Below are 16,535 nucleotides of genomic sequence, written 5' to 3' on the forward strand. Positions count from 1 at the left end.
GAATCATATTTTATTACTGTATTGGTTGTATTACATACTACATATTCATGCTTCAATTCAATAACTACAGTTGTGTTCATTTTTGTTCTATTACAAATGTTTCTTCTCTAATTATTTTACGTTATGGTAGACTTAAAATAGGTTGTGATAATAAAGATGCATGAGCATATTTATAGTACCGTACCTAATGAAATGTTTCAGTTGAAATTTCGATGTTGGTTAACTTGTGTTTATGTTGGCTGCCTTGTACTCATGAGAGAATGCCATTGGTCAATTATTAACAAATAACATCAGAATGCGTAATATCGACTTTACATATCGTTATTGACATGCATGTCGATATGCATAGTCATATACGTTCTCGGTTTATTGTGAATAAAAAATTTTCATATTCACGTCTTCTGCTTCTTGTTTTCATTCTGGTTCTCGTTCCCGGTTTATTGTGAACCAGCCTTTACTCATCTTGTTTATGTATCAAAGCTTAAAGTACAGAAAGTTTAACAGAAAGCTAAGGGAGGCTGACAGCTGATTGTGAAACAGAAGGCCTTCTAAGTAAAACCAAGTGCACTATATTTCTTCCCTGTCATGTTTTTATCTTGGTGTGAATATATCTCAAGTTCTGTACGGGAAACTTACAAAGTATAAGCATACACAGGAAAACAGATATATGATAGCATTATTTAGAGGGAGACAGTGGGAGAAAATTGAGAAATAATAAGTACAATCAAGGCTGAAATAATTATAAACACAACATTCAGATTTATCTGACTCGATTTGCACATTATCCCCACGAAAGAAAAATTTACATAAAATACACATCGTTGCTGCATTTATAATAATTGGGCCTCGGATTTCTATGACGTCATTTTTATCATCTCAATTTCAGAGCTTAAGAGATGAAATCTGAATTTTCTAAACAAATAAAGATAGAAACTTGAAAAGTGGTACACTATTGTATCTCAGCATGTTATTTATACATACCAATTTTGAAAGCAATTAGCCTAAAACTATAGAAGTAAAGAATTTTTTTCTTTAAAACAAAATGTTATGTTTTATTTAATGACGCTTGCAACTCCTGAGGTTATATCAGCATCGCCGGTGTGTCGGAATTTTGTACTGCAGGAGTTCTTTTACATGCCAGTAAATCTACTGACATGAGCCTGTCGCATTTAAGCACACTTAAATCGAACCCATAACCTCGGGCATAGAAGGACAGCACTATACCAACTATGCCAACCAGGCCGATTTTAAAACAAAAGGATTTTCTAAAAATCTATCTTCTCTCTGAATATATTGAATCTTTGCAATAAAATTTTCGTCATGCTTCCCCGAAAGGTTCAATTAACACAAAAACAGAGAGAGATTTGTATCTTATTTAAAAAAAAAAAAAAAAAAAAAAAAAAAAAAAAAAAAAAAAAAAAAAAAAAACTTAAGTTTAAAAGATGTGTCAAAATGTTGTGTAATTTTCTACACTACAATAATTATATATTTTTTTCACGCCCTACTATAAAAATATCTCTCTGTTTTAGTTTTAATCACAGTTTAGTTACCATGCACGAAAAAGTGGTTGTTCTATAACAATATTTGTGGGAGAAGATAGATTTTGAAGACCAAACAATTACCAAGGAATTAAAGTGGAGAAAATAATGTTTAAAATGTTGACAATATTTAAAAAATGGCTACTAAAACAGCTGACTATAGGGACGGAAGTGACTGAAACTTTCCTGGCTGTGATGATAAAGGAGATACACTTATCATACAAATGTATAATTTTATGTTTTTTAGATGATATTCGGATCAAATTTACGATAAATGAATATTGTCGTAATACTTTAAGAATCTTTTCATAACAACAAATATTTAAATACCGTATTTTTTAAAGATGGGACACTTCTTATTTTTCAGAAGCAAATATCGAAAATTTTCTCAGCATACTAGACCCTCCTACTCTCAGACAGAAGGCAAAAAAAAAGGCTAAATGGTGTGCTGTAAAATTTACAATCTGGATATTTCCAACTTGTAAATTTTACAACAATAATTTTGACATATTTTCATTATTTAACTGAATAATAATCATTGAAACGTTTTAAATTTAAATCTGAACTGTACTACCAGTATGCTGAATCTCAGATATACAGTAAACTCTCGATTTTACGCTTTGAAGTTTAACTACAGCCTTTTTTATGTGCTACAAATTCGTAGCAAAAAAAAACACACACACAAAAACAAAAAACAAGCTGCAGAAGTTAATCCAAGACTATTTTATATCAAATAATGTTAAATGACTGCAGGAAGACAAACTTGTGAGTACTGTATTTATTTCCACACTTACTGAGTAGTGTAGCATTCATTATATAATTATAATAAAATAATTTAAGTTCATAGTGTATTTTGTATTTTAATGCTTAAGTAACTAAAATATCGTCTTAAACATCCATATCACTTCAATTGCGGTTTATCCGCGGTTTGTCTCCCCAAATTACCAGAAATAATCGAGAGTCTACTTTAGGTACATTTATTTGTGTCACCAAATTTGGAAACCAAAGTTGTTTGGTGAAGTGTGAGCACACTCAGCTATGTATAATTCATTAACCATCTACTGTACATATCATAAGAATTTTCGAGTTTCTTTTTGTCCAATGAAGACAGGCTTATATTCGAGTAAATATGGTGATTTGTAAAACTGTAAAGGTAGATGCTCAATTACTGGAAAAAAATTGTTCATCGCTTTCGGATTTTTATTATAGTATCACTCACTTGTCCACATTTCCGAATTAATAATCGGATAGTGTTGTAATTCAACACGAGTGAATTATTTCATTATAGTGTTCTGAAATGAACCTGGAAATAAAATGAATATCTCTAACTTACACTCTCAAGAACATACTCCGGTTGATTCAATATTTTCCTAATTTCATCCCATACTCTGGTTGATTCAATATTTTCCCAATCTCATCCCATATCTTCTTTTTTCATATTACATTGCTATAATCCTAATTTGATATATTGTAAAGCTCTTCATATTGTTGGACTTACAAAATAAGCTTCGTGTCATCCATTTCCTTTATACTTTCAATATTACCGCGATTGGAGGCCTTGTAATTGACATAATTTTCATGACATTCTTTATTTTGATCTTGGCCCATATGGAAATCCTTTTAGATTTCTCTGGCCAGAATTCTGGATGGAATCCAGTCATGTAGACAGAGGTGATACAGCCAAATGGACGATGCTCCATTTAAAATAATGCAAGAATAAAAATCCAAACGTGCTAAACGAATCCATTCGGTAAGTGAGCGTCTACCTTAAGGCTCCCATCCTTTCAAAACATCCTGCAAATGGTAGGTACAAACCAGTGTGAATCATTGACAAAGAGTGCACGTTTGTGAATAAGCCAAGGAGTTTTCATATTTTTGTTCAGGAATGTATTTACATGCAGAAGCAAGAGGAAAGAATGTATATACACTGTTGGCATAAGCCAGAGCACTGGTATTTATAATTCTGTGGACCGGGTTTGGTCCCCAGTGAACCCCCAATTTATGGGGTTTTTCTCCGGAAGCTCCGGTTCCCCTGTGACTTTCAACAAATCTCCATCATCATCTTATCTCATCTCATCGCTGGTGTATCATAGAACAATCTCCCATGGCTCACCATGGGCAACAACTCTATCAGACGGCTCAACTTTGGCAATAATTCTATCAGCAAATAAGGTCTACATAACTGGTTTCATATGAATGAATGACAAACAGTGAAGTAAGTTACCTGCAATTATTATTTTAATGTACCGAAGTACATATGATATTTCCATGCAGATATTCTGCGTCATCATACTATGAAAGAGTAATGGAACGGAGAAAAATTCTCTCCGGCACCGGGACCTGAACCCGAGTTTTCAGCTCTACGTGCTGATGCTTTATCCACACCGGATACCCACCCCGGCGCCGGACAGAATCGTCTCAGATTAAGTTCCAACTCTTGGGTTCCTTCTAGCGGCCGCCCTCTGCACTACGTCATAGATGTCTATGAACGTAGGACTGTGCTGAGGTGCACTCATTATGAGTGACTAGTTGGCCGGGATCCGACGGAATAAGCGTCGTCTTAAATCACGAAGTGATTTACGCATATCATATATTATTTTAATGTACCGAAGTACATATGATATTTCCATGCAGATATTCTGCGTCATCATACAATGAAAGAGTAATGGAACGGAGAAAAACTCTCTCTGGTGCCGGGACCTGAACCCGGGTTTTCAGCTCTACGTGCTGATGCTTTATCCACTAAGCCACACCGGATACCCACCCCGGCACCGGACAGAGTGCACCTCAGCACATGTGTGGACTTCAGTCCTACGTTCATAGACATCTATGACGTAGTGCAGAGGGCGGCCACTAGAGGGAACCCAAGAGTTGGAACTTAATCTGAGACGATTCTGTCCGGCGCCGGGGTGGGTATCTGGTGTGGCTTAGTGGATAAAGCATCAGCACGTAGAGCTGAAAACCCGGGTTCAGGTCCCGGCGCCGGAGAGAGTTTTTCTCCGTTCCATTACTCTTTCATCGTACCTGCCATTAGTTAAAAAAAAAAAATTGCCAGCATAAAGGTGTAAAAATAAAACTGTGATATTTTATAAAGTTAAATTAAAGTAAAAGGTCACATTTTCAATTTTATGGTCATATTTGTTAACTTATGTGCATGTTTATTTATATGTTTTGAAGTCATAGAAATCTGAGCCATGGTAATACATCACATTTACAATTGAATGGTTCAGTGTGTGCCATATTTATATACAGTGATTCTTATTACAATGCTCTATTCATATTGCTAGTAGCAATGTACAACATGTTACATTTCAGAATGTTTGTTGGGTAACAAACAAACCATTACATCAATATACTTCTAACCTGTCGCTGATGTCTAAATTTCATGTTTTTAAGACTATGGAACCGAAAGGTTTGAGATTAAGACAAAACACTATTTCCCTACTTTACCAGCTCAATAATACGAAGTTACACACGAATGATCAATAAGAAGAAAGAAAGAATAAATCCTGGCAGTTCAATGTAGAGTGTCTTTGACTGTATCAGTGAATATGTTAACAGTTTTTGCTCATTATCTTTCCTATGCATGTAATAAATTTATTTTTAAATTACAACAGCCAACAAGCAACTGTTTCAGTTATGCATGTATCGTACTCCGAAAAGAAATTGTTGTCATTTTTTTTTTAAATTTCGATTCATTTATAATTCTTTCAATATTTAAAGTATAATAAAAGTTTAGAAACTTTAGCGTTAAAATATCTTTAAAAAGGTAATGTAGGCTACCTTGAACATGACATATATTTCAACACTATGAAGTTTTGAAGTTTTAAACTTTTATCATATTTTAAATCTACTGTCTTCATTAACAGACAATGAGTCCACACCTGTGGAGTAACAGCGCGTCTGGCCGCGAAACCAAGTGGCCCGGGTTCGATTCCCGGTTGGGGCAAGTTACTTGGTTGAGGTTTTTTCTGAGGTTTTCCCACAACCCAATACGAACAAATGCTGGGTAACTTCCGGTATTGGACCCCGGATTTATTTCACCGGCATTATCACCTTCATCTCATTCAGACGCTAAATAACCTAAGATGTTGATAAAGTGTCGTAAAATAACCTACTAAAATAAAAAAAAAAATAACAGACAATGAAAATATCTCTCTTGCATTCCAAAGCTGCTATCAACAACAGTGCTCATAGGGAGAAGTCAATTGGACAAATTCATGTTTGTTTTTCGTCTGCTAGATATAATAATGACAGAACCTGGTTATTTTAATTCCTACCCTTCACTGAATTCTCTCCTCCCAACTCTCTATCTTCTTCAATGATCCATTCAACTCTGAAGAAAGTCTTATTTTCCACATTTATATATACTGTAACTCTCAAACTATGAATATATTAAGTAATTTTTTATAAATTTATGTCACTAAAGATCTACAATACACTTAATCTAAATTTTTTTGCCGTCGTAGACATTATTCATTATCAAGTGAAATGGTAGCAGTCAATGGCGAAACTCTTAAGAGACTTTTCAAGCTTAGTGTACCCAAAAAATTTGAGTTATTATATCCAGTATAAGTTCGTAATAACGATGTATCGTTACACTTGGCTTCACTCCAATTCTTCCATATATTAAATTCACTCATAGCGAGGCCAGCGGAACTCGAAAGCTTGAGAGGAGGCCAGGGGGGAGGGCATATCAATTCACTATGACTCAGTAGCAGGAAGTGGGGCTAACCTCAACAGCAATATAATACGCCACACTATGTTGGTTTTCTGTGAATGCGCTACATTGTTGAGTATTACTTTAATCAAAAGTGCATGCGTGTGTGTGTGTGTTACATACTAATTTTGTGTAAAATGGTTCATACTGAAAGAACATTGAGGTTATTATTTGCAGAATTAAAAGAGAAACCATTTTCAAGTTGAGTGTATGAAATAAAATGAGCTTACAAAGATAGAAGATCGACATTACATTTACATATTAAAATAGCAAATGGAGGAAGATAAAATAGGAAATTTCAATTTTTATGGTATAAGAAATATCCTTGATTAACAGGGTCCTCTGAGACAAATAAGTTATATTGTTATACCTGTATTCTGTTTGGGGGTGAAAATGAGTGGCCATTATCTTCTTGTAGGGTCTGTGTCACAAAAAAAAGTTCATAAAAAAGCCGAGAAACCTTTGCTACATAAAAAGATACAATGTAAACAGATTTTTTCAGCCTACACAGTATTTATACCTTAGCTTCGCCACTGGTAGCAGTGGTAAATATGAACATGGTACGAACTAGAAATAGTTCCGACATAATCGTGCTGCATTTTCCAGAAATTATAAGGAATGCACAAGACAAATTTCTGAATGTCTCAACAATGGAACTGAGGATGATACTGCATATTCAATCAAATATTAAGATAATGTACAGAAATGTAATAAGCTAGAAATATAATCAAGCTTACTGAACCATCTGAATAAGAACAAGATGCATTATAAGAAAAGTTAACTTAACTAGAATAGTTTTAGGCGCAAATAGATTTAACAATGATGATTTTAGCAGATGGGCTGAGGGGTACTAAAAATCGAAATTAAATAAACTTTCTTTTCCACTGTTAAAAATTAAGATTCACTTTAAATGAATAAGCCACAACTGAAATTGAACAATTATACTTTAGCAGTTCTTTGAGAATAAGTTAAGATCTCAGTAACAATCAATCTTCTTTATGTAATATAAAGGCCCGCTCCCACTTAGAGGAATCGAAATGAAATGTCTGCCGCCATTCACATCTAGTGGAATTAAGCGAAGTGTGTTGCAGTACAAAATGGATTCCATAAAGCTTTAGCACAGCTATGTGATGAGATGAAAGGAGAAAAAATATACATCCAAAACACGAAAAGGAAACACTGGATTCATGATATTTTCCACTTTATTTAACTATATTCTAAGAGATGAAACAAAATTTCGTTCTATAACGCTTCTTTGGATTTTAATTTTTACCTGACGTTTCCAGTAATTTACTTATTTCACTTCAAGCATTATCACGGGAATAATTATTACAGTACTACTTTAGTGTTTTCTCATACAATAGCGAATAATTCTGAACAAAATTTATTAAATTTCCTTTGTTCATATTATTAAATTGTAATTTTCTGTATAGCCTATGTACTATTTCAGCAATATACAGTAGAATCCCTCTTATCCAGCACCAAAGGAACTAGGCTACTTCCTGATACGAGGTTTTGCTGGATAATTGAATAAATATCAGTATAGGCCTATACAAAAAAAAGTTCGTAATTCATGGTGCCAAATGTTGAAACTGCAGCCATGTGAAGCTTATTTTTCTATCACTTGCTCATAACTGAATAAACATAAAAATTGTGTAGATTTTCATTACTAAAACACATCACACAACACAAATAATACACTAATTTTAGGTTCGAATATTCACTGAAAATTAAAGTTTGTGCGAACTTTCTAATGTGGCAACACTGACGGCCCGAATATAACAAAATAAACATAAAAAACTGTGCAAATCTAGTCTTTCAGGTAAGGCTCCCTGTAAAGCAGATTTGAATAATTTCAAGGGAAAAATTGTTCCGGGGCCGGGTATTGATCCTGGGACCTCTGGATGAACGTACCAGCGCTCTGCCAACTGAGCTACCCGGGAACTCCACCCGACACCGTCTCAACTTTTCCCTCTATATCCACACAATCGCGTGGGCTGACGAAACGCCAGAGACCCACATCGAGTGCACACAATCTCTGTGTGACTTTGAATTGTCACACAAAGATTGTGTGCACTCGATGTGGGTCTCTGGCGTTTCGTCAGCCCACGTGAGTTGTGTGGATATAGAGGGAAAAGTTGAGACGGTGTCGGGTGGAGTTCCCGGGTAGCTCAGTTGGCAGAGCGCTGGTACGTTCAACCAGAGGTCCCGGGATCAATACCCGGCCCCGGAACAATTTTTCCCTTGAAATTATTCATAAAAACTGTGTTTTTTTTATTAAAACACATCATACAACACAAATAATACACTAATTTTAGGTTCGAATATTCACTGAAAATTAAATTTCGTGGGAATTTCCTAATGTGGCAACACTGACGGGCCAGATTGTGGCAATATGGCAGATTCAAATTTCTTTTTTTGGCCCAATCAAAAGTGCCATTGTTTTGGTATTGCCGGTTATTTGGGCGTCAGATATGGGGGATTTTACTGCATTTCAATAAACAAATTATACTATCAAAAATGGATACGACTCATTTGTTTTTTCACGAAGGCATCACGAGAACATACGGTCATACCAAAACAAGAAATTCTGTTCCAATAGTGGAGTAAATATTCTTCTGGTTCATGAATTTTATTCGATTCGATGTGCAGCTTTCTGCTATCTTCCATTTGTGAAGAGAAATTCTGTTCGATTCGATTCTGCTAAGTGGGAAGAGGCCTTAAAACAGACTTCATATCTCGTTAACAGATTAAATATTCTATATACAATTTGCAGTAAACAATAAAATAAGGATTTTACAATTATCTCAAGGGGAAAAGCCTGATGTGGGAAGACTATGAATACAAAGTAATTCTACAACTTAATTGGATCAGGAATGAAGAAACTCTGGCCCAGAGTCCATTTCCTTCTAGCAAGATGAATTTTTGTGTACTGACGAGTAAAGCATTATACTGTATTACTGTTCACCACAATGGTAGAAAACAGTTGAAAAAACTTACACAAATGACGGATTTCTCCATGTGACTTTCTTAAAGTATAACTTTTTGGATGTTTGCACAGAGTTTCCCCACCTGGATTTAGAGAACATGCATCATTCAATATTCGTAAACCATTGAGAATTAATATGCATTTTATATGCAAACTTGGAATACACTTTCTCTACTGTACACAAATCATAACATTTTGTCTTATGTACAATACGTAAGTTGTTTGGAATCAAAGATTCACAATAATTTTCATGTAATAAAAAGCAATAAAACAACCGAAGTCAGAGGTTATGAGAGAGACTGATGAAAAATGTATTCAGCGTTAACAAGACACTAAAAACTAAAATACATTAATAACCTGCCTATGAACAGGGTCAATGGAACTAGTGGAAAAATGGCATGCTTCAAAGTGAACTTAAAAGCACACATAAAATTGTTTAGTGTTTCACAATTTTACAGGCACAATTTACATGAAAATACGAAGAACAGAATATGCTAAACTATGTTATTACAAGTAAGTGTGTTATATTACAAAAAAGACTGACAAAGAGATAAAATATTAGATGTTCAACAATAACATCTACTTTCTACTGCAACAGTTTTCAAGGTGCTCAAATAACTCTTCGACCGTATCATATACCTCCTGAAAATTTTGTTCACAGATCAAATAAAATTATGTTTCCCTCGAAATGCTGTCCACAAAGAAACAATGCTGAAAAAGACAGAGGTCTACCCGCATCAATAGTTTAAAAATTATGAGAAAATTAATTTCAAGATCAGATAAATAAACCACAACATCCTAAAACAGTTCACAAAATCCTTGGCAATTGTCAAGACGGATTGTGGTTACTGCATTGTTTGTAGTTCTATAGTGAGGTCATCTAAAGTGCTGGTAAGAACTCAGCATTTGTTCTTGAGTCAACCCCCTGTCATTTGCTGGAACATGCTGCATTGAATTCGCGGTATGGAACTGCTAATATCAAAATCAAATGTTGCCAACATAAGGACATGACGTTGGTCTGTGGCATCCTTAGAAGAAGAAATTTGTTTTTTTCCTCCCTATCGCTTTCGTTCTGAACATTATTGAGAGATAGCACCACTGTTAGAAGACGTATTTGCGTAAATATTGCGCGTACCTTACATGGCTTTGATGAGGGGCTCGCGACAGGAACAGTTTTTCTCTGGCGTATGCGCGGACCTCTCATGCAGTAGCAGCGTGATCCTTACTTGAATTTATTTTCGTGTGTACATTCCAGATCAAATCAAAAAGATCCCTTCTTGCTCCGGTTACACATCTTGCATATTAAACGAAGGTTAGGTTTAGTTAGTTTAGGTTTTTATTAACCAAATTCGTGCATGCGCTGACAGCTGAGATGATCCTGTCAGTCATGGCCCTGATGATTGTTTCGTAATATTGTTAAACAATAATATCGTCATGTGAATGCAAGAACTAGGTAACTCGAAATTTGCGTTTTTTAGTTACCTCTTTTATAGCACAGCAAAAATCGCACAAAATGTAATGCAAGAACTAGGTAACTGATCAAACGATACCAGCGAAATTTATTTTTCAATATAACAAATAGATAAAAGAAAACGAGACATATTCCTCAGTGCAATAAATAAGTAAATAGGCAATGTCACAAAATATGAAAAATCAAGTTACCTAGTTCTTGCATTCAGGTAACGATATGATGAAAGCTGTGAATAATTTCATGGCTGTTAAAAGTTTTCTTCGTAAAAGACGAGCTATTTTCTCTAGACCACAAATAAAATGGCAATGCAGTCATAATTATGTACTTAACGCTTTGGCGAACATTAATCGGAATTTTCTTTCCTTCATTTGAATTATATTCCCTGAAAAACACATTCCCCCCCCCCCCTTATTTCGTTGTGACAACCTACTTTAAGATCTTACTACACCTACATTTTCATTTGGTCTATTCAAAAACAACCGTTGTACTGCATAATCTTTGCACTTGACAGTTATCTTCCCATATTGTCGCTCTCTAATTTCTTCTTCCTTTTCTACGGACTTTCTGACTTGGTGAGTGAAAAGTAATATTGCTCTTCCTAAGGGTCTTCATCACTGTTGTTTATTTCTTAAGGTAAATTGAACATTCTTCTTTTTCTCCACGAAGTTTGCTTGAGCTGTAGGAACTTTAACCCAGAATTTTGTCCGGGTGAGTGCAAGCAGGAGAACTTTAGTGGACCAGTGCCCACCTTTCTGCCCTTACCCACGCCACACAGATGTTACAAATATTGAAAATGCAATTAAAATTTGTTTCAGAACATTTCCAACACAATTTCCTTTTTATTTTAATCATTGCTATATTTATATTACAATTTTTTCTTAGCATTAATTTAGAGAGTTTCTTTTACTATTGTGAATAAACTAACAATATTCATGCATTAATTTGTTAAATTTTCTTTAAATTTTACACTCGTTTATTTATTTTTGTTTTGATGGAACATGAATTTCATGCCAACTTGTACTGATGTTTGCTATTAAAATAATTTATCTACCACAAGAATTTCAACGGTGTGGGGCACAAGAAAGAAGGGCTGCCTACTTTAATCAAATTTTGTCCACCTAAAGGCTCTCTCCACTGTAAAATTTAAAACTCTGGTGCCGCCACTGGTCATTATACTAATGTTTCTCTCTGTCTGAAATTTGTCATTACCGGTATTTCATACTTCTGTCGATAAAACCATCACAGTTGGAGAGATTAATACAGGCAAATACAATTTCACTTTTACCTACAAGATTATTTTCAATTATGAACAATATAAATGAAATTTTAAAGTCAATAAAATCGAGAAAAGAAACATACACACTATAGCTGAATCTTTGATTACGCCAATTCCAGTTGATTTATTCAGGTACCTCTACACCACACGAGACTTGTGTTTAAATGATTACACTTTGTAAGTTCCTGTCACCAAGATAAGCACCTTTAAGTTGTATAACACGTAAGACTAAAGGCATGTCGGTAAAATATCCACAGAAATAACACAAATAAGAAAAGTTTCAAGTAGAGGCATGAAATAAATCAGAATAAAGACCTTAATGATTAAAATTAATTGCAGTAACTTCAGAGTCCTTTATGAGATACAGTGAATATATGTGAAAGTTGCATAATCATCTGTCTCCTGTTGACAGCTATGCTACCATTTTGCCTTCTTAAATTATTTCATCCCAATCAACTGTAAAGCAAATCCAGATATGCTGAGTAATTACAAAGCAACGAACAACTTAATTATTATACTGTAACCCTGGGATAAAGACACAGCATTTATTAAGCTACCAGCTGACATAGAAAAAGCTGCTTAGGCCTACTAAGAAAAAAGAATTTCAAGTTACATTTCAGTAATTATTTATATGCACGTAATTTCTTATTGCGTTAAGGTTCTCTTTCAAAATGATTCAGTTTCATAATGTAAAAGATTCCAGAATACGTATCATGTGTCTTTCAAGTGTTAAATTTTACATTACTCGTTAACATGTTTCAGCCTGCTATTGGCCATCTTCAGAACTGGTTGTTGCTGGTCTTGGCGCCTTTTGTTTGTTTTTCCTGTGGGGGTGTGTTTGTGTAGTGTAATGTGGAGTCAAATAGTGTCACACTACACAAACACACCCCCACAGGAAAAACAAACTGTGATAAGAAAGCTTCAAGCAAAATTCACCGAACATTTCTCGTCTACATCAAAATTAAATTCTGTAAATAGTCATCCCCATCTACTATCCTATCATGGAGGTAATGAATTCCACCTTGAGAGGTGTTCTCACATCAAATATGGAATTTTGTATACTGCCATTTGAGCAGAGTACAAGAAGGCCTTTATTAGTCACATTTGGAAGTTCCAACAAATGAATCAAACGTAAATAAATATCAGTACATAAGCAAACAGGATAAGTCCATTAAGTGAAAAAGTAAACCAGAGTCCATAAGCTAATAAATAAGTGAATAAGTAAATAAACAATAAAGGAGAAAATAAATAAGTGAATAAGTAAACCCAAAGGTAAATAGATGAATAAGTAAATAAATAATAAACAAGGGAATAAGCAAGTAAAGAAGTGGATAAGTACTGTAAATAAGTAAGTACCGTAAATAACAAACAAGTAAATAACTACCGGAATGTAAAAGTGTAATGTAAATAAGTAAATGAATAATAAACAAGGAAATAAATAATGAAATAAATGAATAAATAAACTAGAAAGTAAATGAGTAAATAAATAAATAAATAAATAAATAAATAACAAGCAAATAAGTGATAATTAAGTAAATAATAAATAAGTAATGAGTAAGTGAGTAATTAAACAGTGAATTAATACATAAATCAACAAGTAAATAAGTGAATATATAATAAGTAAATGAGACAATAAGTAAAGAAGTGAATAGGTAAGTAAGTGTAGAATTAGAATAATAAGAATGTAAGTCCACACCTGTGGAGTAACAGTTAGTGTGTCTGGCCGCAAAACCAGGTGGCCAGGGTTCGATTCCTGGTTGGGGAAAGTTACCTGGTTGAGGTTTTTTCGGGGTTTTCCCTCAACCCAATATGAGCAAATGCTGGGTAACTATCGGTGCTGGACCCCGGATTCATTTCACCGGCATTATTACCTTCATTTCGTTCAGATACTAAATAACCTAAGATGTTGATAAAGCATTGTAAAATAACCTACTTAAAAAATAAAATTAAAAAAATAAGAATGTAAGTAAAAAAGTGACAAAATAAGTGTATAAATAATTGAGTAAATTAGTAACTGAATATATCAATAATATAAAAATTGGAGATTTATCCTTCGAAGGAGTGGAAAAATTCAAATATCTTGGAGCAACAGTAACAAATATAAATGACACTCGGGAGGAAATTAAACGCAAAATAAATATGGGAAATGTGTGTTATTATTCGGTTGAGAAGCTTTTATCATCCAGTCTGCTGTCAAAAAATCTGAAAGTTAGAATTTATAAAACAGTTATATTACCAGTTGTTCTTTATGGTTGTGAAACTTGGACTCTCACTCTGAGAGAGGAACATAGGTTAAGGGTGTTTGAGAATAAGGTGCTTAGGAAAATATTTGGGGCTAAGCAGGATGATTACAGGAGAATGGAGAAAGTTACACAACACAGAACTGCACGCATTGTATTCTTCACCTGACATAATTAGGAACATTAAATCCAGACGTTTGAGATGGGCAGGGCATGTAGCACGTATGGGCGAATCCAGAAATGCATATAGAGTGTTAGTTGGGAGATCGGAGGGAAAAATACCTTTGGGGAGGCCGAGACGTAGATGGGAGGATAATATTAAAATGAATTTGAGGGAGGTGGGATATGATGATAGAGACTGGATTAATCTTGCACAGGATAGGGACCGCTGGCGGGCTTATGTAAGGGCAGCAATGAACTTTCGGGTTCCTTAAAAGCCATTTGTAAGTAAGTAAGTGTAGGATTAGAATAATAAGAATGTAGGTCCACACCTGTGGAGTAACATTAGCGCGTCTGACCGCAAAACCAGGTGGCCCGGGTTCGATTCCTGGTTGGGGAAAGTTACCTGGTTGAGGTTTTTTCGGGGTTTTCCCTCAACCCAATATGAGCAAATGCTGGGTAACTATCGGTGCTGGACCCAGGATTCATTTCACCAGCATTATCACCTTCATTTCATTCAGATGCTAAATAACCTAAGATGTTGATAAAGCATTGTAAAATAACCTACCTAAAAAAATAAAATTAAAAGAAATAAGAATGTAAGTAAAAAAGTGACAAAATAAGCGTATAAATAATTGAGTAAATTAGTAACTGAATATATCAATAATATCCTCTGACTGAGATTCTGGCTGATATGTATCAGGCAGTACATCTCACCTGACAATACGTGTCAGAGGAAGAACAATAAAATTGTTTGTACGCATTTGAAGTCTGACTAGTGTAATATGTAGCTAGTCAGTGATGTATGCAATGGAGGAGGAAAGAAACTGGACACCCTACCCCATTATCTCCTGGCCTAATTGCTTCATAAGTGGTGCCTTGTTGGTATTACTTGTGAGGTTCAGACCTTTCTTCAGACAGTTGACTAAACAACAACATATCAATAAGTGAATAAGTAAATACATAAGTAAGCAAATAAATAAATGTCTCAAGATATTCGCATATTTAAACCCCAATTAAAGTAACGACAAAATATACGTACTACTAATATGTCTTATCAATCACAAAATTTATATTTATACTCATTAATTCTGGATTTGCTTTGGGATGAACTTTGCCGCAAAGTTTTATGTGAACAATAAATAGACTGCCATTTACACATATTCACTGTAGGAAATGATATGAAGAAATAAGCCACGTATAGCACAAAAAGCATGCTGGAAGAAGTGACTGTGATCAACCTACCTCCTCCACTCCAATCCTCCTGCAAGCTTCTAGGAAATTGTCCACATTCCTTCGACACCTTGCCATTGTTAGTTTCGGCTGTAGAACAGAATGGAGAATTGCAACCATGAGTACAATTAAATATGTGGATATTAATACATGCAGATTTTCATCTTCACAAGTCCTTTCAAACATTTGACAAGTCGAGTATTTCAGAACAATCTACGGAGATGTAAAAAATGTACTGAAATAAGAGGACACTTTGAACATCCCTTGTAACACAGGTAAGACGTACATGTATTCATTTTTAAGTTGTTTATGAACATTTTGCCGTTTTCTTTATATTTAGGCTAATTTCTAAGAATATTCCTTGAGCTCAACTATAATTTTTTAAATTACATTACTGGTTCAGGAAATGTGTTTCTCTTGGGAACCACAACCATTTTTATCCACTTGTAACAAATTTTTTAACAATCTAGTACAAAAGTTATTATACATCTTGATTTTAACACTGTATCACTTCGGAATATGTATGATAAGAACTTTCTTGTTGTTAAACTTTAACGTACCTTGTTAACATGTTTCGACCTATTTTGGGTCATCTTCAGAACTGGTCGTTGTTGGTCTTGGCGCCTCTTGTTTCCTGTGAGGGTGCGTTCGTAGTGTAGAGTCAAAGAGTGTATGTGTTTTGAACAACAACACACAACTCAATTTCAAAGCACATACACTCTTTGACTCTACACTACGAACGCACCCTCACAGGAAACAAGAGGCGCCAAGACCAACAACGACCAGTTCTGAAGATGACCCAAAATAGGTCGAAATATGTTAGCAAGGTACGTTAAAATTTAGCACAAGAAAGTTCTTATCATACATATTCCGAAAAGTTATTAGTTTGATGGCACACAAAAACAAGAA

General features: G+C 34.6%; 1 protein-coding gene across 2 annotated transcripts in view; it reads right to left on the bottom strand.

The window, feature by feature from the left end:
• Window positions 1-16,535, bottom strand: part of Lrch (Leucine-rich-repeats and calponin homology domain protein) — a 328,792-nt gene that overhangs the window by 62,953 nt on the left and 249,304 nt on the right. For both annotated transcript variants that reach the window (XM_069836132.1, XM_069836131.1), the window contains exon 12: window positions 15,639-15,716. In XM_069836132.1, coding sequence (XP_069692233.1) covers window positions 15,639-15,716 — 78 coding nt within the window. The remainder of the gene's footprint in view (window positions 1-15,638; window positions 15,717-16,535) is intronic.

Source organism: Periplaneta americana, chromosome 9 (genome assembly GCF_040183065.1).
Source record: "Periplaneta americana isolate PAMFEO1 chromosome 9, P.americana_PAMFEO1_priV1, whole genome shotgun sequence".
NCBI classification, from domain to species: domain Eukaryota; kingdom Metazoa; phylum Arthropoda; class Insecta; order Blattodea; family Blattidae; genus Periplaneta; species Periplaneta americana.